At 64.2% G+C, this 21,949-nt stretch overlaps 1 protein-coding gene across 5 annotated transcripts; it reads right to left on the bottom strand.

Annotated features, from left to right (window-relative positions):
• Positions 1–779: 779 nt before the first annotated feature.
• CADM3 (cell adhesion molecule 3) lies at positions 780–21,190 on the bottom strand. Of its 5 annotated transcripts, none has more exons than XM_032093083.1 (11): positions 21,036–21,190; positions 9,625–9,765; positions 9,334–9,486; positions 9,051–9,188; positions 8,696–8,866; positions 7,942–8,032; positions 7,288–7,457; positions 5,677–5,799; positions 4,851–4,976; positions 4,408–4,470; positions 780–4,109 (listed from the first exon to the last, which is right to left on the bottom strand). In XM_032093083.1, the coding sequence occupies exons 1-11, from the start codon at positions 21,109–21,111 to the stop codon at positions 3,991–3,993; spliced, it is 1,371 nt and encodes a 456-aa protein (XP_031948974.1). In that variant the 5' UTR covers positions 21,112–21,190; the 3' UTR covers positions 780–3,990. The 5 variants fall into 5 exon arrangements, with proteins under 5 accessions (XP_031948974.1, XP_031948975.1, XP_031948977.1 ...); XM_032093085.1 differs by having other exon boundaries at positions 3,998–4,109; positions 4,415–4,470; XM_032093084.1 differs by lacking the exon at positions 4,408–4,470 and having other exon boundaries at positions 21,036–21,188.
• Positions 21,191–21,949: the final 759 nt, after the last annotated feature.

Here is a 21,949-nt window from a genome sequence, read left to right as displayed (position 1 = left end):
TGCACCCCTGGAGCATGGAATTCCCAGGCTTTGCCCCGGGAGGAAGGAGGGCCGGGAAGGAAGGGCTCCTGGGGTCATCCTGTGGCATTGGCCCAGCTTGGTGACAGGGCTGGTGGCCTTGGTGGCCTTCGGGCCCTGTGGGAACATCCCTGGAGAGGAGCGGGGCTGGGGGGGCTCCGGGGTTGGGAATTAGGGTTGCCGGTGGTAATTTGGTAGGGGCTGGGAGGACATTTGGGAGTAAAAGGACTGGGGTGGGGGTCTGGGAATTGGCAATTTGGGAGGAGCTGAGGAGCAGATTTGGGGGTGAAAGGGCTGGGGGGCTTCAGGTCTTGGGATTGGGGGGTTACTGCTCTTTGAGGGGAACTGGTAATTTGGGAGGGGCTGAAGGTCAGGGGTGGGGGGCTCTGGTGGCTCTGAGGGGCTGGGAGGACATTTGGAGATGAAAGGGCTGGGGGGCAATCTGGGAATTGGCAATTTGAGAAGGGCTGAGGGGCAGATTTGGGGGTGAGAGGGCTGGGGGTCTCCAGGGATTGGGATTGGGGTTGCTGCTGTTGTTGTTTGGGGGGAGGTGCTGAGGGTCAGGATCGGGGTGACTGTGGTGGGTCTGGGGGCCGGGTGGGAGGTTTGGGGTGTGGGAGGGAGGGCAGTTGAAGGCAGCTGCAGTTTGGGGGCTCAGGAGAGGTTTGAGGGGGGCTGATCTCAGCCTGTCCCCTGACCCACCCCCCCCCCCCCCCAGCTCCCCCTGACCCCCCAGCCCCAGAGGCAGAGAGCCAGGCGGGTAACGTGTGTAATCCAGATATATTTATAGGATTATTTTCCGAGATTAGCACAGGATATTAGAAAGGTTATAAAGTCACATCGACGGTCGTTGGCTCCCTTTATGTACAGACAAAAACACAGCACAACAACACAGCCCAGCCTCTGCCCCCCGGCCTCTCCAGAGCTCCCCAAAATATGGCTTTCGTGTCTATTGAGAGTTCAGTGCCGGCCGGGAAGCGGCCGCGGCCTCCCAGGGGGTCCCGGATCCTCCCGGGATCCTCCCGGCCCAACCCCGTGCTGGGTGGGCGTGGGGCCACCACCGAGGACCCCCCCCCAGGACGGGGTGGTGCCCCGGGCTCTCCCAGACACGGTGACACCGCCGCTGTCGCCTCCCCCCGCCCCCCGTGTCGCCCTCGGTGTCACGCCCCGGCCCCGCTCCGCTGTCACACCACCCGTGGCACCTCCTGGAGCTACGACACGGTGTCACCAACCCCCGAGGGGACAAGGACAGGGGCCAGACCCCACCCTGTCACCCTCCACATCACCTCGATGCCCCCAAGCCACCCAGCACCCGCTCCTCTGCCCACCTGTGACACGGGGTGACCGTCACCCGCAGGACTCCACACGGTGACCCCAAAAGGGTCTTTGCCACCGCACCCCACCCCTGCCTCTCGCCGGGTGGCTTCTCCATCATGACGTGGAGCGTCCCAGTCACAGCTTCCACCTGGAGTCCTCCCAAGTCGGGAGGGTCCCCGTCACCCCACGGCCTCTCCCCGCTCACACTGGAGGCACCTGGTGCTCCTGTCACCCCCAGGTGTGACACAAACCCCCTCCACTGCTCCCACCTCCACCAAACCCTTTGGCTCTTGCTGGCAGAAGAGGCCTCAGGTGGATTCTCCGATCCCTCTCAGCCCCTGTCACAGCCAGGGCCGTGGCTCGGCCTCTCTCTGTCACCTCTGCAGGTCCCCAGGCCCCCCCAGGTGACACCGGGCCCATCCTCCACTGCCACAGCTCCCCGTGCCCGCTGCTCCCCAAGCTGCCCAGCCACACCCCACACCTCAAAAACACCAAAAACACCGTGGCACCTCAAAACCACCAAATCCAGGCTGTTCTCCCCGGCCCCTAGAACAGCTCTGGAGCAGTGGAAGCGGCGAGAAACTGAATTCCAAGAGGGAAAACCCTCCCTGTCCCTGTCACCTCCCTGCCCCAGGGACCCCTTACCCCTCTCCCCTCCCAGTTCCCAGCGCTGGGGCTCTGCCTGGGATCCCTGCGGCCCCCGAGGAGATGGAATTGTACTGAGAACAACGCCCGGGTGTTTTTATCTGCAGAAAGGACTCGGTCGTGGGGACCTCGGTGACGGCGTTGGCAGCCCCAGGGTTCATCCCCCAACCCCAGCTCGGAGCTGCCCTGGGAGCTCCAGGCCCACGTCCCCCACTGCAAGAGGTGGGAAGGGAGGAAAAACACCCCAAAAATGGTTGTGCCCAGCAAAGGGACCCTCAGAGGCTCCGTGTGCTGCTCCCTCCCAGTGCCGCCGCCGCTCCTGACGCGCGGCCGAGCCTGGTCACATCCGCAGCATCCCCAGTGTCGCACCCAGCCCTCGCTCCCACCTGTGCCTGTCACCGAGCTGGGCCTCCCCTGCCTCACCTCAGCCCCCTCCAGCCCCACTCAGTCCCCCACAGGTGACCCGGTGCTGGCAGGGTTTGGGTGGGGTGACATTTGCAGCCCCGCTCTCCCTCCACCTCCCAGCTGAGGTTTCCCATCCCGCCCCGAGGACTTTCACTCCTTCCTGAAGGGCCCCCTCGTCCCCCAGAGCACCCCCAAATCCATGGGGTGACCTCCCAGGTGAGGTCACCCCCTCTCAAAGGGCTCCCCTCCTCCAGACAACGCCAAATCCACGCGGTGCCCAGCCCAAGGGTGGCTCCTGCAAGCCCCCGGTGTCCAGACCGGGATGTGGGATCCTGGGAAACCTCATCCCAAGGGTGCAGGGTGTCCCAGCGATGCTGGGGGGAGCAGCCCCATCCCGGGGGTGCATGGCTGGGGGGGCCAGGCTGGGGCTGTGCTGGAGAGGTTGGGAAAGGTGTTTGGTTTTGTCTTGGAAGTGATGGTGAAAGAGGCAGGAGGAAGGGCAAGGAGGAAGGATGAGGCCCCCCCCCCCCGAGCCTCTGTGGGGACCCCCGAAGTCCCCAGACCCCAAATCCGGTTGTTTTGGCCGCTGTTGGTTTGGGCTCTCGGAGCCAAGAAGAAAATCAGCCCTTTCCAAGCTCGTCCCTGCCCTGGGAAGGGGCTAAGGAGGGAAGGGAGCCAGAGAGACCCTGGCAGAGCCCCAGCCCTGCTCTGGGGGTCCCAGGGAAGCAGCCCCAGCCCCAGGGGTCACACCCCTGCACTGAACATCTCAATAGATGGTTCAAATCGGCATTTCCAATCCGAGAATTTAGGGGGGAAAAAAAAAAAATCGGGGCCTTTTCCTCTGGATTTGCCCCCACCCCCCCCCAAAATAAACCTCAGCCCTCCCCCCCTCCCGCTGGGGTGGGCCCGGGGAGCTGTGGGGGCTCCTGGTGTCTCCGGGGGTCCCACCCTGGACTGTCACCCCCTTTCACACACTGACTGCACGAGGACAGCTCTGCTCCCGCATGGACACTGCTCCACAAGAACCACCAAGGATAAAACCGGGGCAGGGTCTCGCTCCGCTCCCAGCTGGAGTCACCCCCCCGGGGCTGGGGAGGGGACAACGGGGACACCCAGGGTCCCGAGCTTGCCCCGGGGAGCCCGGAGCTGATTTTATCCTTGGATGTCAAAGAAACCAAAACGGAGAGAAACAAAGGGAAGAGCTACATCGACCCCAGCCCAACACCCCAACCAAGGGCCCGAAGCAAAGAGCAGCCACAAAACCAAAGCGAAAAGGTCCAAAGGAAGAAGGAAGATGTCGCTCACTCACGGGTTGGTCTGTGGGTTCGGGGCGTGGGGATGGAGGTGCAAGCAAGCAAACGGGGCCGGGGCTCTCGCTGTCGGAGTGAACGATTTGTACAAGTTCAAGAGGCGTCAGCAGCGCCTCGTGGCCGGTGGCTCTCCCTGCTCTCTGTCCCGCCATCCCTCTGTCCGTCCGTCCGCCCGTGCCGGGCGCCAGAGAAAATCTGTTGGGTTTTGTGGGGTTTGTGGTCTGGTTGCTGTTGCCATCGGGGTTCTCTTGGCTCCATTTTTCGCTCTCTCGCTCTCTCTCTCTTTCTGACCCCTTTAGATGAAATATTCCTTCTTGTCGTCGCCGCCGGCCTGGCCGCCCTCGGCGTTGATGATGGCGGTGTCGGCGTCCGGAGCATCATCCGAGCCCTTGGCCTCGTGGGTCAGGTACGTGCCTGGAGGTGGGGACAGGGCTGGGGGTCACGGGGGGCTCTGCCAGCGCCCCCTCCCACACAAACCGGGGGAGGTTGGGCTGCCTGGAGGGCTCCATTGGGCTTGGCTGCAATGGAAAAGTCACTGGGATAGGATGGGATGGGATGGGATGGAGACTCCCTGGGGGTGCTCCAGGCATTTGTAGCAGTGTCCACTTGTGGAGTGACCACTGCCCGTCAGGCTCCTGCCCTCCCACCCAGCCCTCCTGGCAAAGCAGGGGGTCCCAGCTGCCCCTGGAGCAGGGTGGGGGGCTCTACTCACACATCACCTCAGGGGGTGGCCGATGGCGGGGTGGCACCGTGTCCCCAGGGCTTGGGCACAAACCTGCCGGGCATGAAAAGGGCAGGTGGAGGGAAAGGAGGAGGAGGAAGAGGAAGGCACAGGGAGCAACAGGAAGAGGGAGGAGGTGTCGGGGAGATGGGGACAGGGATGATCCCGGGACAATGGGTGCGGAGCAGGGGTGGAGAACGGGGTGGGAGCTGCCTCCCCCTGGCGCTGCCACTCACTGGGACATTCCTGACATTCCCACGCCGGGCAGGTCCCCCAGACCCAGGGAGGCTCCGCTGGTTCCTCTCAGGACTCAGGAAGGGCTGCAGGACCAGGAGCTGCCTCCCTCCACCCCCCACTGCCCCCTCGCTGCGGGGACACGGCCCCGGGACCCCCGAGGGGCTCCCCGTGCCCCCACTGCAGCCCCCAGGCCGTACCTTTGTGCCTGATCAGGTAATGTCCCAGCACGATGAGCAGGCTGAGCAGCAGGAAGACGATGACAGCCACCACGCCGCCGATCATCGCGTGGTACGTGCTGGAGGTCGAGGGCACCGGGCTGGCGTCTGCCCAGGCAGGGGGGAGAAAAGAGAGAAGGGGCTGAGACCCTGCAGGGTGGGGCAGAGGCTGCTGCTCCCCCCGGGGGCTCCATCCTGGGCCAGCAGCTCCATCCTGCTCCGGATCCTGGCAGCGAGAACGAGGAAGGCAGCGGGGGAAGCAAAGGGGAAATCCCATCCTCCACAGTGGGATTTTGACCTCAAAAAGGGAGGACGAGCAGGCTTGGGTGGAAGGTGACACGCAGGCTGGCACCCCGAGAGGTGATGGCACCCCAAGGACAGCAGGAGCCCAAAGCTGGTCCCAAGTCCAGGATCCGTGCTGGGATCCTGCGTCAGCCCTGGGGCACAGCGACAAATCCTCCTCCCGCTGTGCCCCATCAGCTCGGGGGGGGGGGACAGAGCCACATCGGGACAGGACAAGGTGGGGGACACACAGGGGAGGCAGCAGGACAGAGGGACAACACGTGACACGGACACACAGGACAAGGGGCAGCTCGGGGAGCTGCTGCTGCCACGACCCTCCGGGAACAGCCACGGGGTCCTCCTGGGAAACGCCAAAATCCACGCACGCCGAGGGACCGGAGCCGGGCTGGGCACCCAGCAGGGCTGTCCCCAGGCCAGGCCTGGGCCACCGTCCTCCTGTGGAGCTCCTCGGGCCGGGCTGGGGAGCAGCGGGTCCGCAAAGAGACAGAAAAGGAGCTTACGGTACCTTGGATGGGAGCTGGAGTGAAGGATGGAGCGGAGGCCATGGAAGCATGAGAGATGGGCTGGGAAGGGCCCGGCGGAGGGGCTGGAGTGGAGTGAACGTGTGGGGTGGGGAGCTGGGGAACATCTGGGGAGGACAACAAAAACACAGGACACCAATCAACGCCGGGAGGGGCCAGCGAGGTGACAGAGCCCAGAGGGGGGACCCTCGGCAGGGCCGTCCGTGACCCCACGGGTCCTGCTGCTCTGCTCCTGCCACCAGCCTTTGGGACACCGTGACCATCTTCCCCCATGTCCTGTCCTGCCAGACCCTGGTGACCCCTGAGGGACCCTGGGGAAGTGTCACCCACCACGAGGTGCCACCTGCACGCTCCTGCGCACACCCTCGGGGACCACGGTGCTGGGCAGGGTGGCACCAAGGTGGGCAGGCTGGAGGGCTCAGCTGGGCACAGAGGTGGCTCTCGGTGCCTGAGACGTGAGTGGCTTTAGGGACAAAAGTGGGGATTCCACACAGGGAACCAAGCCTGGACATGGAGCTCGTGTGCTGTGACAGCGGCGGTGGCACCAGGCGGGTGAGGGACAGTGGGTGCCACCTCTCATGGCCAGCACCTGGGGTGAGCTCCTGGGTGGGTGCAGAGAGCTCTGGGTGCTCACAGGACACCACACGGGGAACGGGGGGGACACACAAGGGGTGACACGGGGGTGACTGCAGGAGCAGGCTCAGGGAGGGGACACAGGGGACAAAGCACTTGAGGTGCCACCGCTGCCATGCACTGCAGGGGAAGGGCACTGAGTGCCCAGGAGGGAGGGAAAGGAGCCGGGACAGGGCTGGGAGGGAGAGATGGAGGGAGGGTGGGAGGAGAGCAGGACCAGCCTAAATCCAGGGAAAATCACAGGGAAACGGGATCACAGAGCGTGGGAAAGGGCTGGGGAGGGCACGAGGAGCTGGGGTGGCAGCTGAGGGTGGGCACGGGCAGCACCACACAGCACACACAGCCCTGCCCCACTGTGACACAAGGGACATGGGGACACAGGGACACACACACAGAGCCCTGTCCTACGTGTGACACACGGGGACATGAGGACACACACACACACGTGTGACACAAGGGACATGGGGACACAGGGACACACACACAGAGCCCTGTCCTACGTGTGACACACGGGGACATGAGGACACAGGGACAAACACACAGAGCCCTGTCCTACGTGTGACACACGGGGACATGAGGACACAGGGACAAACACACACAGCCCTGCCCCACGTGTGACACAAGGGACATGGGGACACACACACACAGCCCTGCCCCACGTGTGACACACGGGGCATGGGGACACAGGGACACACACACAGCCCTGTCCTACGTGTGACACAAGGGACGTGGGGACACAGGGACACACACACAGCCTTGCCCCACGTGTGACACACGGCACAGGGACACGGGGACAAGCAGAGCACAGCCAGGGCGGCCCAGGGGACAGCACCATGCGGGGAACGGCAGGAGCTGCCCCCACCCACCCAAGGATGGGAGCCAGCGGTGACACGGTGACACTTTCCGGGCACAGGGGATGCAGTGACCCCTTCACCAGGACGCTCCGGCCACGCCGCACTCACCGCTGACGTCCAGGTTGTACTTGGCCACCACGCTGCCCATGGAGCTGGTGGCCGTGCACACGTAGGTGCCACTGTCACTCTTGTTGAGGAAGGGGAAGATGAGGACGCTGTCGGAGCTGAGCTGCAGGGGCGCGTCGCTGCCCTCCTTCTCCCAGAGGAATTCCTGTGGGCTGAGGGACGGCACGGGGGTCAGGACACCGGGATGGGGGTCAGGACACTGGGATCGGGGTCAGGACACCAGGATCGGGGTCAGGCACCTCGGGATGGGGGTCAGGACACCAGAATCGGGGTCAGGCACACCAGAATGGGGGTCAGGCACCTCGGCAGGGGGGTCAGGACACCAGGATCGGGCTCAGGCACCTCGGGATGGGGTCAGGCCACCAGGATGGGGTCAGCACCCCGGGATGGGCACCCCAGGATCTCCTGGGAGGCAGAGGGGACAACGTCCCATTTAGGGACAAGCCAGGACGGATCTGCTGCTCCAGGAGGGGACTGGAAGCTCTGACTGCTCTCCACGGAATACCCGACCCCAAACCCACCCCACAGCATCTGCCCAGCTCCGGGCGGGGCTCGCTGTGGGATTTGGGAGCCCGGCAGCGGGAGGGGAGGTTGGCCGGGCCCTGAGGAGGAGGAGGGAGGTGAGGAAGGCCTTACATGGGGTTGCCCTGCCCGTCGCACTGCAGCTGCAGCTTCTCCCCCTCCCGCGGGTACTGCGGGTGCGGCTCGATCTTCGCTGTCGGCTTGTCTGGAGAAGAGGAGAGGAACAGCGGGGTGAGCACCTGGTACCCCAAATCCTGCCCTGGAACCCCAAATCCTGCCCCTGGCACCACAAAATCTCTGCCCCTGGCACCACAAAATCTCTGCCCCTGGCACCCCAAATCCTGCCCCTGGCACCACAAAATCTCTGCCCCTGGCACCACAAAACCTCTGCCCCTGGCACCACAAAATCTCTGCCCTAGCGCTCCAAATCCTGTCCCTGGCACTCCAGGTCCCACCCTGGCACCTCAAATCCTGCCCCAGCACCCTAAAACTTGCCCCTGGCACCCCAAATCCCACCCCTGGGCTGGTTCTGGGCGTGCAGGGCTGTAGGGTGACAGCACCCAGGGGTGGGGGCAGCACTCAGGGGGTGCTCCCATGTCCCTCACCCTGTCACCACCGCAGGGAACAGGCAGGGAAAGGGGAACAGGGACAGGACGAGAGAGGTGGCGCAGGCAGGGAGCAGGGACAAGGGTGTGGGACATGGGGACAAGCAGGACACAAGGACAGGAGCGGGAAGCTGAGGGAAGTGTCACCGTGCAGGGGCAGTGTCACCTTGCCCTGTGTGTGACAGGACCACGATGGTCACACCAGGCCACCTGTGTGGGGTCTCCTGAACCCCCATCCCCCCCAAAATGTCCCCCCCACGTACAGTGGACCTGCAGCCTCTGCGTGGTCGACCTCTCCGAGTTCTGCAGGGATTCGTGGTCCACGGTGCAGGTGATCTCCACCTCGTTGTCCTCCTTGGTGACACGGAACTCCACCCTGCTGGTCACCGTGAAGGTCTTGCCGTTGGGGTCCTCCACCACCTCGGTGCCCGAGTCTGTGGGGACAGGGGACAGTCAGAGCTCAGGGACACGGGACCCCAGCAGAGGCACGAGGTGACGGCACACTGCGCAGGGGACACGCTGTCCCCGTCCCACGGGATACCAGTGTGGTCCAGGGCACCCTGCAGTCCCCCCACGGTGTCCCCCAGCGGTGCCAACCCCCAGGACAAGGCCACCCACCCTTGATCTCCCTGTTGCCCTTCCTCCAGCGCAGCTTTGCCGCGGGTTTGCTGCCGGACGAGCGGCAGATGAGCCGGGCCACCTTCTCCTCATCGATGGGCTGCTCGTGGCCAAAGATTTGGGGCTTCTGGGGGATTCCTGCAGGAGGAGGAGGAGGCAAAACCCACAAATCCGTGAGCTGGGTGAGCACTGCAGAGTGCGAGACACACAGGGAACACAGCGAGGGTGAGGTAACGGGATCCGGGAGGGGATGGGGAGCAGGGGGACTGCCCCCGTGTCCTACCCAGCACAGTGACCAGGGCCTTGGCCGTCCTCACGGGCATGGTGAAGATGGAGCAGGTGTACTCGCCCTCATCGGCCAGTACCACGTCGCTGATGCTGATGGTCAGCTCGTTGGGGGTGGATCTCTCCAGCTGGATCCTGTTATCCCGCAGGGCTGAGGGAAAAAGGACAACGGGCTCGGTGCCACCACCCACCCCCCTGCGCTGCTCTGCCAGGGGTGGCAGCGGGAGGGGATGTCACCCCGTGAGCAGCTCCCCGCTGTCCCCTCAGCGCTCCGGCTGCAGGGTTTTACCTCGTTTTTCCCCGAAGTACAGGGTCTGCTGGGCAGGGTTGGACCACTGCAGCGAGGAGTCATCGGGGTCCTCCACCTGGCACTTGAGCACCACCGTGCCCCCGGCCACCACGGTCTCGTCCGACGTCGTGGGCTGGCTCTCTGCGCACGGAGAGGGACAATTGGGGGGTGTCACCTCCCTGCAGAGCGTCCCCGAGCAGCCCAGGAGCAGCGGTGTCCCCAAAAGCCACCTGAGCACAGCTGTGTGTGTCCCCCCGTGCCTCTGCAGGGACATGGGTGTTCTCCCTGTGGTTCCGTTCCCCAGCAGGGAATCAGGCTGGGATCGGCGCTGCTGCCCCTCCTGCAGCGCCCACGGGGACAGGGGACACCGCTGTCCCCACGGCAGCTCACGGGGACACTGGCACGGCCCCAGGGCTGCCGGAGGATCCTGACACGAGAAAATCCCGGCAGAGCAGGGGGACCCAGGAGCAGCAGCAGAGTCTGGCCCCGGCTGGAGACACCCAGGGAGGCACGGAGCCCTACCCCACAGCCCTGGCAGTGCCAGCGAGCCGGGCCCACGCCCCGGGGGCTCCGTGCCAGGCACTCCTGGCACTGGGACGCTCCATTCGCCACCTCCATCCCGGCAAAGGCACCCCCAGGCCATGCAGTGCCACCTGCGGGGTGTCAGTGCCCCGCTCCCGGTGTCAACCCTAAGGGGAAGGACTCGCTCCGCGTCCCTCTCCAGGCTGTTCCCTCAGCTCCTCCTCGTCCTTCCCCTTCCCTCGGGCTCCTGGAGCAGCGGAGCAGCCCAAGGGCAGGGAAGAGCAGCTCGAGGATCAGATAGCCCCCACCGGCCCAAGGACAGCTATTTTTGGGAAGCTGCCGTGCCAAGAGCGGAGCTGCAGAGGGACAAGGAGAACACAGCACAACCCCCGGGCCCGGCCAGTGGAGAGGGAGGAATACAGAGAGCGCTGGAAGCACCTGAATTTCCTAATTTTCCGTGTACAAGGTGAAGGGAAATTCATCCTTTTGCTCCCATCACGAGCTCCCCGAAGCTGTCGCAGGAAGGTTTTGGAGCAGGGCAGGACGAGGCTGGGCTTTCCTGTTAAACTCCAGGAAAGGCTGGGCTGGAAGCACCCGAGGAAGGAATTTTTTAGGAAGGAATTCCTCCCTGTGAGGGTGGGCAGGCACAGGGTGCCCAGAGAAGCTGTGGCTGCCCCTGGATCCCTGGCAGTGTCCAAGGCCAGGCTGGACATTGGGGCTTGGAGCAGCCTGGGACAGTGGGAGGTGTCCCTGCCATGGCAGGGGTGGGAATGGATCCTTTAAGATCCCTTCAATCCAAACCATTCTGGGATTCCCTGAGTCCCAGGATTTCCAGAGAAACATCAAACTGGATTAAAACCATTCCCAGTGTAAAGACCCTTCATCCCCACGAACCTCCCCGTCCTCACCGGCCAAGTTTTTCCTGCTCTTTGCTCTTCACTGACTCATTCCCTGCTCTCTCCAGACCCTGGCACGGTGGGAGCTGAGCAGGACCCCACCAGTGCCAGGGCACTGTCGCCCTGTCACATCCCCACAGCGACGCCACAGCTCTGCTCCGCCCTGGGAATCCATCCCTCGGCTTGTTTTAATTTAGTTAACGAGCCTTTGTCCTGCCACACCGTAATTAGGGGATTAGAACGCTCCAAGCCTCTCCTGTCCAAACTGCAGCTCGGACACAGCTGAGGACAAGGGTCCGACACCCACGCAATTAACGCAATTACCACCCTGCCCCGAGCCTGGCCTCGTTAAGGAATTAGCATGGGAAGAGGTTAAATGCATCAAGGATGCCACCGCCACCCTGGGGGACACCACGGGGACACCCCAGAGGGGACATTCCCCTCCTCTCGTCCACGGGACCCCGCGCTAGGACTCCGACCCCAGGCTGTGCCAGGGCCGTGTCCAGCTGTCCTGGGTGGGGGGCACAGCCCCTGGCACGACCCAGATCCCCAGGGGGGCTCCGTGCCCGCCGGAACAGATGGGAAGGGCCGGGATTTCATCAAATCCCCGCAGCTGGAAGTGACAGAATAGGGGCAGAGCAGGGAGAGGAGGGGGCTCAGCACCCCCGGAGGTCTCCCCCTCCTCCCACGGGGTCTCTCTACAGCCACGGCTGCTCGGGCTGGGGATGGAGGCTCACTAAGGCATCGTGGAACCACAGAATTCCAGAACGGTTTGGGCTGGAAAAGGACATCAGTGCCAGCCCTGCCATGGGCAGGGACACCTCCCACTGTCCCAGGCTGCTCCAAGCCCCAATGTCCAGCCTGGCCTTGGACACTGCCAGGGATCCAGGGGCAGCCACAGCTTCCCTGGGCACCCTGTGCCAGGGCCTCACCACCCTCACAGGGAGGAATTCCTTCCCAATATCCCAACTAAATCCAACCCTGGCACAGCCAGGGGTGTCCTAGAAGACCCAGGGGTGCTCAGAGCAGGGACTGTCCCCTCCAGGGGTGCCACCCCTCTGGAAACCCAGCTCCAGCCAAGCTCCGGGTTGTCCTGGCACAGAGAGCCTGGGACAGGTGCTGGACACTCCGGGAGCATCCACGCTGCCCATGCCAGCGAGTGCTGCCAGCGCAGGGCTGCTGCCACCCGCCAGGGCTGGCACTGTCCCCTCGCCTCCCTCTGTGCCACTGCCACGGCCAAAGCACGGCCTGGGGGCTGCAGGGACCCTTCAAGCCTCTGTTATCATCCCCCAAGAGAGGGCCAAGCCAGCAGTGAGGGCTCCTGGCAGGCTGGGGACACCCTGGAACCATCCAGAGGGGCCAGACCTGGCACAGGAGGGCTCAGGTCCAGCTCCAGGGACAGGCAGAGCAGCCTTGGGCTCCCCAAAACCACCCCAGGAAAGCTGTGCCAAGGCCCGTGTGGGGCCCAGAGCCGCTGCCCGTGTTTGTTTGTGCTCCCCGTTGGTGCAGCGGAGCCGGGGAAGCGCCGCGCTCCAGAAAAATCAATATTTCATTAATTAGAGCCGTGCACTTTTGCAGAGGGGCTGCATTCATATTTATGAGGGGGAAAATGATGTGGGAAAATGATGTGGAAAAATGATGATGTGGACACCTCTGCTGCTCCTGGAGCCCGGCATGAGTGTCCCCATCCAGCAAGGACTGTCCCCAAAGCTCTGCGGCTCTGGGCCTCCAGACCCAGGATGCTCCCAACAAGGAAAAAATTGATCTTCTGCATCCCAGGAATTCTGCAACGCAGCCACAGTGCTGCCTGCCTGGAGCAGCTTCACCTGGAGCAGGCAAGCAGGGAGAGAGGCCTAGGAAGAGCCCAGCAGCCGTGCGAGCGAGGCTGGAGCTGCAGGATCCTCTCCAGGGAATGTCCACCCCATCCCAGCTCTTTGCCAGGCTGTGAAAACATCTCCGTGGCAGAAATAACCCCAGGGAAAACCACCCACTGCTCCGAGCCCTCCAACGCCTCCAGCTCGCAGCCGTGTCCCAAAAATGCTTCTCGTTTCCCTCCTTCTTTCCCAAAAAACCCCTTCTCATTTCCCTCCTTCTTTCCCAAAAATGCTTCTCATTTCCCTCCTTCTTTCCCAAAAAAACCCCTTCTCATTTCTCTCTTTCTTTCTCAAAAAACCCCTTCTCATTTCCCTCCTTCTCCCCTGTTTACTCTGGGTTCGGCATCACAAAGATCCAATTCATCCCCGTGGGCACAGATGTTTTCCAAGGCGCCTTCTTCTCCTCTCCAAGGACTTTGTGTTCCAGCCATTCCCTCCCCAGCTCCATTCCCAGCCCCGGGGCATCTTTCCCTTCGGGGGATCCGTGCGGGAATCCTGGCAGGGCGGGAATTTTGAACTCGTGGATGGGGAAGGCTCAGACATCTGCTGTGCACATCCCTTGCACAGGCTGATTTTAGCAGGGTGTGAATCCACAGTCTGGAATACCCAGAGCCCGAATTCCAGGCAGCTGAACCGCTGCAGATTTCCCAGGAGAGGGAAACCCTGCTCCCGTTTGGGTGCATCTGCTGCGTTCCACCTCGGATGCGGCGTCACCGGTGCTGTGACAGTGACAGGACACATCCCATCCCTCCAGGAGCCTCCTGCAAGTCCAGGGCCGGCTCCTTTCCCAATCCAGTGACATCCAAGGTCCATCCAGGCTGTCCCCAAGAGGCAGATCCGGGCAGGGAGCAGATGGAGGCCAGGCTGGAGCGAAAGGTAGAGGTGGGAGGGATCCAGGCTGATCCAGGAGAAGGCTCCACATGGGGACATCCCCGTGTGGTGTCACCTGGCTCTGCTCTGGGTAGCTGTGGAATCCAGGGTGCTCCTGTTTTCCTCACAGGGATAAATCCATCCAGGAATTCCACAGGTGCCTGAAGCGCCTTCTGGCGGCCCCCACAGCCGCTCCCTCCGAGCTGTCCCTCCCCCAGGGGGAAGGGTTCGATCCCAGGGGGACAGGGACTGTCAGGGGAACGCAAACATTCCCTAAATGTGGGAAACAGAGCCCTGAGTGTGCTCCCAGCTCGGCTGTGCCAGGGACAGGGATGTGGGACCAGTCACTGCTCCAGGGCTCCCTGCGGGGTGTGAGATCCAGAGGTTAACGGGGGATCCCAATGTCCAACAGGAACTCCCTGGACCCCGCAGCTCCTTCGTCCTGGCTGTACCCAGAGCCAGGTGACACCACACAGGGGTGTTCCCACGTGGAGCCCTCACCTGGATCCCTCCCACCTCCACCTTTCGCTCCAGCCTGGCCTCCATCTGCTCCCTGCCTGGATCTGCCTCTTGGGGACAGCCTGGATGGACCCCGCAGCCACGAGGGACGCCTGGATGCCACTGGATTGGGATCTCACTGCTTGTGAGGGAAGTGGCGGCTCCAGGGCCTTCACAGCTTCCCACATGAAACCCGCTCACCCCAAACACCAAATTCCACAGGATTTCTCTGTAAATGAGCATTCCCTGAGGGACAGCAAGATGCAGCTCCTCATCACCTCCCTCTCTGAACCCTGGGGTGTCCCAAGGCCTTGGGATGGTCCCCAGCAGCCCCCAGGGGCAGGGTGCTGGTCCAAGGGGCACTGGCATGACCTCGGGCACCTCTGAGGCTGCATCTGTGACCAGAGGGACACTGTCACCTCCTGCCAGACCTGCCCGGGGGACAACCAAGAGCCGCTGGTGACACCTGACCAGGGTTCAACAGCTGAGACACAGCCAGCAATTAGCATCAATCAGCTCCAGAGAGGATGATTCCAAGTGCTCTGGGACCATGGGATGCTCCTCTCCTCCTCCTCCCCCAGCCCTGGCTGGATGCTCTCAGAGCCGACCTTCCCGGTGTGACTCCGGCTCCATCCTCACTGTGCAGGGCTGGGAAGCAGCTTCTCCTCTCCTCTTCCTTCTCCCTAAACCCCACACACCCCCTGGGCCCCCCACACAGCCCCTGCAGGACCAGAGGAGAGCTGGGATGGGATCAGGGAGCTGGGGAACCCCTCGGATGGCTCCGCTCGGCCCCATTTCCACATTCACACCAGGCTGGTGCCGCCTTCGCTCAGGAAAAGGCAGTGGCATCCTCGGGGAATCCCAGGACACCAGGATCACCTCCTTCCAAGGCCATCCCACGGCTCAGAGGGTCTCCTGCCACCCCCACCAAGCTGCAGCAGGAGAGCCCAGAGCTGGCTGGTCACACCCAGAGTGCTGGGAGGGAGCAGAGCAGAGGGAAAACCCCCCCAGTTCTGGGCCACCCCAAATCCCCCAAGCACCTTGACAGCCTTTGCCGGTGTCACAGCTCCCTGGGGACCCTGAAAAGGAGAGAATTCCCCGTAGACCCTGGGGCACAGGGCAGGGTGACCCCTGTGCCAGCGCCCTCCCCCAGTGTGACAGCCAACAGCTGAAACTCCATTTTTTGAGTGGGTTTTTTAGCTCCTACCCTAAGGCCAATCTCCAACATGACTGTTGCCAAGGGAACGAGCTCTGTGCTTTGACAGTTCTGTTTTAAGGATCTCCCTGCCCAGCGAGGTGTCTCAGCCCAGTTGGATGCCCTGGCACGGGGTTTGGTGGCTCTGCAGCCACCTCGACGCTGGCAGCAGAGCCGTGTCCTGAGGAATTGTCACTCACCAGTGCCCCAGGATTAAACACCCCGGGTGCTGTAAGAGGATATTTATAACAGAACTGAGCAATGGGGAAGCCGTGGCAGCTCTGCTGCTCTCCTGGGGGACAGCACAGCCAACGCCTCCTCCCAACCTCCCACAAAAAGAATCAGGGAATGGCCGGAGTGGGAAGGGACCCACAGGGATCACAGAGTCCAACTCCCGGCCCTGCACAGACATCCCAATGATGCCACCCTGGGCATCCCTGGAAGTGTTGTCCAAATGCTCCTGGAGCTCTGGCAGCCTCGGGAATGTGACAATTCCCTGGGGAGCCTGGGCAGTGCCCAGCACCCTCTGGGGGAAGAACCTTTCCCTGATCTCCAACCCAAACCTACCCTGGCCCAGCTCCAGCCATTCCCACAGGTCCTGGTACAGTGGAGACTTCCCACATCCCAATGGATGCCCAGGAATGTGCTCAGCATCAGCTGCGTCCTAGCATGTCACCTCTGCTGCTGCAGAGTGTTCTGGCCCTTTTGGAGTCCCCAAAACCACAGGGAGACAAAAAAAAAAAAAGCCAGAACCCAAAGTTGGTGAGACTTGGAGAAGCAAAATGGAGCTTCCAGGAATGCCACGAGGGTGAAGGTGTTCAGAGAAGCTCAGAGCAGCAGCAGCCCAGGCTGGAGCACCTCAGGAGCGCTCCTGGATCCATCTCCCCATGACTGGGAGCAGCAGAGCAGGATCCTGATTGCAGCAGGAGGGAGAACAAGGAGCTGCAGCCCTGGACACCAGCGCAGACACCCCAAAGTGCATCCCAGCCCTGGAAACAGCTCCCTGGGGTGTGTAGGGGTCCCAGCAGGTCCTGTCCTCTGAGCAGCACCTGGCCCAGGGACCTGCTGTGGTCCTGCCAGTGGCCACTCGGACCAGCAGCATCAGAACTCATTTCCCCGGAAATCACAGCCTGAAAGCAGCAGTCTGGAAAAGCCGAGCTTGCCAGCAAACACCGTTTGAGGTGTTGTAGGCGAGCAAAAGCATCTGCAGCTGAAGCAGTGCCTGGAGCATCACCCGAGGACGGGGCAGCTCCCGGGATGCTGCAGGGACACCGGGAGCTCTCAGCTCTGCTGCTCCCCGGCCAAACTCCCGGCAAACGCTGCTGCTGCCGGGTCTGCACCAGCCCTGCTACCCTCCAGCACGTCCAGACACCGCAGAGCCTCCGCGGGAGCCGCAGCATCCAACACCTGCCCGCGGTCCCTGCGCCCTCGGCCGCATCCCGGCGCAGGCGGAGCGTGACGCTGGGCAGGTGACTGGAATGGTTAAACACGTTCCTGCCCAGCCCTGCTCGCAGCCTTGGCTTCCCCGCCTCCCTCCGCTGTCACCGGCTGCCTTTGGCTTGTCTGGGTTGGTGCTGTTGGCACCGGGGCTGCCCAAACGCAGCACGGAGCATTCCTGCCTCTGACTCCGCCTGGCTCCTCATCCTCCCCCCAGGACAGCCCCGGGTGGAAGAGGAGCTCTCTGGGAGGGGGATGGAGAATCTCAGCCCCTCACAGGTGGGTGAGGAGCCGGGGCACCAGAGAGGTCATTCCCACCCCACCGTCGCCACGCAGTGAAGGCTCTGCTGCTCTCAGCTGCCGGTGCCCAGCCAGGAGCAGAGGGGCCAGAACTGGACCAGATGGTTCAAGCTGAGCTGACCCAGTAACTGGGAGGAGGAGGAGGAGCAGATCCATCTGACTGTGGGGGTGTTACAGCACTGGCAGCACCTTCCAGGGCCCGTGGAGCCACCGAAGAGCCAAAGCAACAAGGACTCTGCTCAATCTGTGCAGAACCAGCACTGGGGGACCTGCAAGGCTGAGGCATCACTAGGGCTGGAAAAGCAGCCTGGAGAGCAGCTCAGGTGGACACCAGGCTGAGCAGGGCGTGCCAGGCCAGACACTGGCACAGCCGTGCCCAGGACAACAAGCCCAGCAACACAAGCAGAGCCCACCAAACTCCAAGCTGGCACTGCCACCAAACCGCCTTGGATGCGTGCCCACATCCTGCCCCACTCCCTCCCTCTCACCGCTCCTCTCCTGCAGGGATCTGGATGGGCACGAGACACCCTGGATTGGGGTAAAACGAGGTTAGGAACCAACGCAGGGAAAACAAACAGGAGCAGCTCTGCTGCAGCTCCCTCCATCTGGCTGCACGGCCGCCGTGCCAGCGCCAGGGTGACTCCCCAGATGTAGCCGCCTCCGGTTCCTCCGGCGATTCCAATACCCCTGGAGAGGCGGGAACGTCAGGCAGAGGGAGAAGAGGCAGCGTCTCGCAGGCAGGAGACCTCCCAGGCAGGGAATCCTGGGTGAACAGGGCGCTTCTCCGTCCAGAGGAGGACGGGTACCCACACCTCGGGATGCTCAGCTCATACTCCGGCAGCATCGCCCCATTCCGTTGGGATTTCTCCTCCCGCCCGCAGGCCAGGCCACCACGCTCCCAGTAGACAGCGCAGGCCATGCCAAAACCCACGGCATTGTCAGGACAGCGGCAGAATTCCTGTCCCCGGCAGTGGTGCCAGCACATCCCTCACTGTCTGGGCATGCAGCAGGCACCTCTGCAGTGCCTGATCCCAGGCTTTGTCCTAAAATCCAGCCTTGCCTGTTGAGCCTAACGCATTGTGCCAGCTGAGCAGTGGATTCCATGCTCTCCAGCCAGCTGCCTGCACAGGGATGCTCTGCTCCCTCCCCTCTCCTCCGGCTGAGTGCTGATCCCGGCCCTGGAACAGCTCGTTTCCCCCAGGCAGCTGATCCGAGTCATCCGAAATCAGGCCAAGCAGGTAGTGAGTGATGCAGAGAGGTCGCCCTCCCTCCCTTTCGTGCCTCACCAGGGCTGTCACTGCTTTCCTCGGCTCGGGAGCCAAGGGCTGGTGCTGGCACAGGCACCGGGAGCATATGGTGAGCCCTAATGGCACTGGGAAAGGGGCTCTTGCTCACATTCCGTGGGGAAAAGCACCGCGGAAAGCAGCAATCAAAGGATTCTGTTGCTCCAGACAACGCCGAGCTCCCACCACCCCACTGTGCCCCTGGGCTCTCCCTGCTCCAACCTCCCACATTCCAGTGCAGGGGGAACAGGACCTGCAGATGTCACCTGCTCGGAGGCTGGGGATGGCAGAAGCCCTGTGGGAGCCCAGCCCCTCTCCCAGCCTGACCAGACCCCATCCCACACAGGCAGGGCAGCCTGGGAGGCTGCTGCCAGCCAGGACAGCAGCAGGAAGCACAGGGCATCTCCCCAGGACAGAGGGAGCTTCTCTGCGTGGCCTGGCCAAGCAGACACCTCCAGCAGCTCCAGAGAGATGAAGCCACCCCGCAGGACAAGGGACAGCGTCCTGAACCTGCCTCTCTGCAAAGCCCTGATCTCGCCAGGCTGAGGACACCTCCAGTGCCCCAGTGGGAAAAAACAGCCCCAAGTCATCTGGTTTTGGCCCGTGGTGGCCTCCCAGGGCATTGTCCAAACAAAAGGGTTACACAACTCCCGAGTGGAATAACCCTGCAGAGAGAGAATGATCCTCACACAAGGACAACCACGCACCAGCCCAAACAGCCGAATGTGCCGACAGCAGCACAACGCCAGCCAAGAGCTCAGACAGGGCCCTCTTGTGCAGGACCAGTGCTCCCAGTGCCTGAGTGGCTTCCAGGGGTTCCTCCAGACCCTGCCATGCTTGTGGCGGTGGAGGAATGTTCTCCAAGGAGGAGACTCCACCCCACCCCAGGACAGGTGCCAGGGAAGGGATGTCCCCTGAGCTACGCTGGGATGGTTCAGGGGCTCCAGGATGAGGCATCAACCACGAAGAGACAACAACAACTTCTTTCCAAGCATCTCCCAGCCATCCGTGTCCTCTGCTCTCAAAGGTTTTTTAGGGGTCTGTTTGTCCAGCTGTGCTGGACTGTGGGGAGCCTGGCGCTGGTGGCCAGGGCTGGGCCACAGCAGAGGCCAGCCCAGGAGGAAATCTTGCAGTGTCATCATCTGGGCTGTGTCCTGTCCCAGGACAGCTCCGAGTCATGGCCACCGCCCCTCCTGGGAGCGCTCCCCGGGATGCTCAGCCACCCCCAGCCCCACAGGCTGAGAATCCCCACATGGGGCTGCCAGGATGTCCCCACGCTGTGGGGCTGAGCGTCACCCACACCCAAGTGACTCTTTCGGGTGCCCGTGGGAGGACCGTGGCCAAAACCAGAACAAATCCCGGGATTTGTGGATGGGAACACAGCCACCAGCCCCCAGAGCCTGTGACAGCAACAGAGATGGGTGCGGGGGAGCTGTGGGGGCTGCGGGCTCAGCCCTTGTCCCCACCGTGCCACGCTCCCACCTGCACAGCCCTCGGGACCCCCGATCCCGTTCTAGAATCGCCTCCCTGCTCCTGATGGGCCGCAGGGATGTGGATGGAGACCGGACCCACCGTCAGCCCCCCAGACCACAACACAGCGGGTCCAGCCCAGCCCCTAGCCAGCTGCTGCACCTCCGCACCCAAACACGCAGCAGCACCGATTCTGTCACGACAGACGACTCCCGACACGGCAAACGCAGCCGCCAGCAGCCAGGCAGGGATGGCGGGTCCGAGCCACCGCCGGCCACCCGCAGGGACCCGCAGCCCCACAGCGACGGGGGACACGGCGCTGCCACCGGCGAGCCTCGACCAAAATCACATCCGCTCCGCGACTGTCGCCGGCGGTGAACCCCCTTTGTCTGGCGAGCCGGGGCTCCGCCGCGCCCCGCGGCTCTGGATGCCCCGCACATCCCGGCAGCATCCCGGCGGGACGGGAAGCGGCCGCCGCTGCCGAGCCCCCCGCCCATCTCGGGGAGGCGGCTCCCACCGGAGGGACCGGGGACCCGCCCCAGCCACGGCGGGGATGTCACCGCCGCTCCCGGGGGGCTCCATCCGCCCCTCAGCGCTGTCTGTCCCCCCCTCCGCGTGTCACCACCGAGCCCCGGCACCCTCGCGGCGGGGCGGCTCCGCCGCACCGGGGACTCTCCATCCGCCCCCCCCCGCTCCGCGGGCAGCGCCGGGAGGGGCCGCGCGCCGCCGCCGCCGCCCGCCGGGGCCTGTCTGGAACCTTCCGCCGCCCCGGCCCCGGCCCCGCCCCGGGCGGTCCGCGGCCATGGGGGGACACGACGGGCAGCACCGGCGCCGCCGTGACCTTGAGCCCCGCCGGCCGCCCGGGACCGCGGGAGCCGCACCCGCAGCCGGCGGCAGGGCGGGCCCCGAGGGCCGGGCGGGGCGGGGCGGGCGGCACCTGCCTGACCCACATAACGGCCCCGTTCGCGCCGCCGCCCCCTGCACCTGTCGCTCGGTTCCCCGCATCCCCGGCCATAGCGGCGAGGACGGGGGAGAGGTTAGCCCGCTCGCGGTGCCGCCACTCACCCGTCGCGGGAGAGGTTTCCCCGGGCGCTGCCGAAGCAGGCGATGAGCAGTAGGATGCCGAGGGTTGGGGGCTGCATGGTAGCGGCGGTGGGAGCCCGCGGGGCCGGCGCGACCGAGCCGCAGCGCGGGCGGCGAGCGCTGCTCTCTCCGCTCCGGAGCCGGCGGTGCGGCAGCGGCGGGGATTAAATAGAGCGCGAGGAAGAGACCATTCGTGCCGGGGGGGGGGGCGGGGGGGCCGCGCTGATGCCGCCCCCCTCGGCCCCCGTGTAAACACGCCCGCTCCGGCCGCCGGCCCCCCCCGCGCCCTGAGGCGCGGTGGTGCGCGCCGCATGCGCGGCTCCCGGCGGGAGGCAGGTGCGCGCGGGGCGGCGGCGGCGGCGGGGGGGGACGGGGGTCCCCTCGGTCCCCCCTCGGTCCCCATCCCGCCCCCGCACTGAGTGAGCCCGGTCCGAGCGGAACGGCGATGCCTCAGGGTGTCGTCCCCAGAGCGGATCACCGGCTGGGCGGTCCCGCCATGGAAGGGGGTGTCGCCGGTCTGAGGCATCGTCCGGCCCCGCAGGGCTCCGCCAGGTCGGGTCCCCTCTCGGGTCGCGGTGTGCCCGGGCTGGGTCACTCCGCGGGGCCGCCCCCAGGCAGCGCCCGGCTGGGTGGATGGAGCGCGGTCCCCTTGGCAGGATGAGAGGGGCCGGAGCAGAGATGCTGGGGTGCCTCCCGTGCTGGGGTGTCACTCTCACTGGGATGTGTCACCCGTGCTGGGGTGTCACCTGTGCTGGGCTGTCACCTGTGCTCACCAGCGTGGCCCAGCCCGTCCCAGTTCCTGCAGCTTGTACCACCCAGACCCCCGACTGGTCCTTGCAGCTGGATCACATTTGGGGTGGAGCCTGTTCTGTCCCAGTCCCTAAAAGTCAATGTCCA

Source organism: Corvus moneduloides, chromosome 29 (assembly GCF_009650955.1).
Source record: "Corvus moneduloides isolate bCorMon1 chromosome 29, bCorMon1.pri, whole genome shotgun sequence".
Classification (NCBI taxonomy): Eukaryota; Metazoa; Chordata; class Aves; order Passeriformes; family Corvidae; genus Corvus; species Corvus moneduloides.
Note: the sequence above shows the minus strand (reverse complement) of the source record. Positions and strands in the feature narration are given on the sequence as shown.

What these genes read in the sequence shown, in the direction of transcription:
- CADM3 (XM_032093083.1), bottom strand. Translation starts at nt 21,111, where the DNA reads ATGCAGCCCCCAACCCTCGGCATCCTACTGCTCATCGCCTGCTTCGGC. An exon ending in GGGAAACCTCTCCCGCGACG is followed by an intron (nt 9,766 to 21,035) that starts GGTGAGTGGCGG and finishes CTCCGTGCGCAG; the next exon opens with AGAGCCAGCCCACGACGTCG. An exon ending in GGGCAACAGGGAGATCAAGG is followed by an intron (nt 8,867 to 9,050) that starts GTGGGTGGCCTT and finishes CTGTCCCCACAG; the next exon opens with ACTCGGGCACCGAGGTGGTG.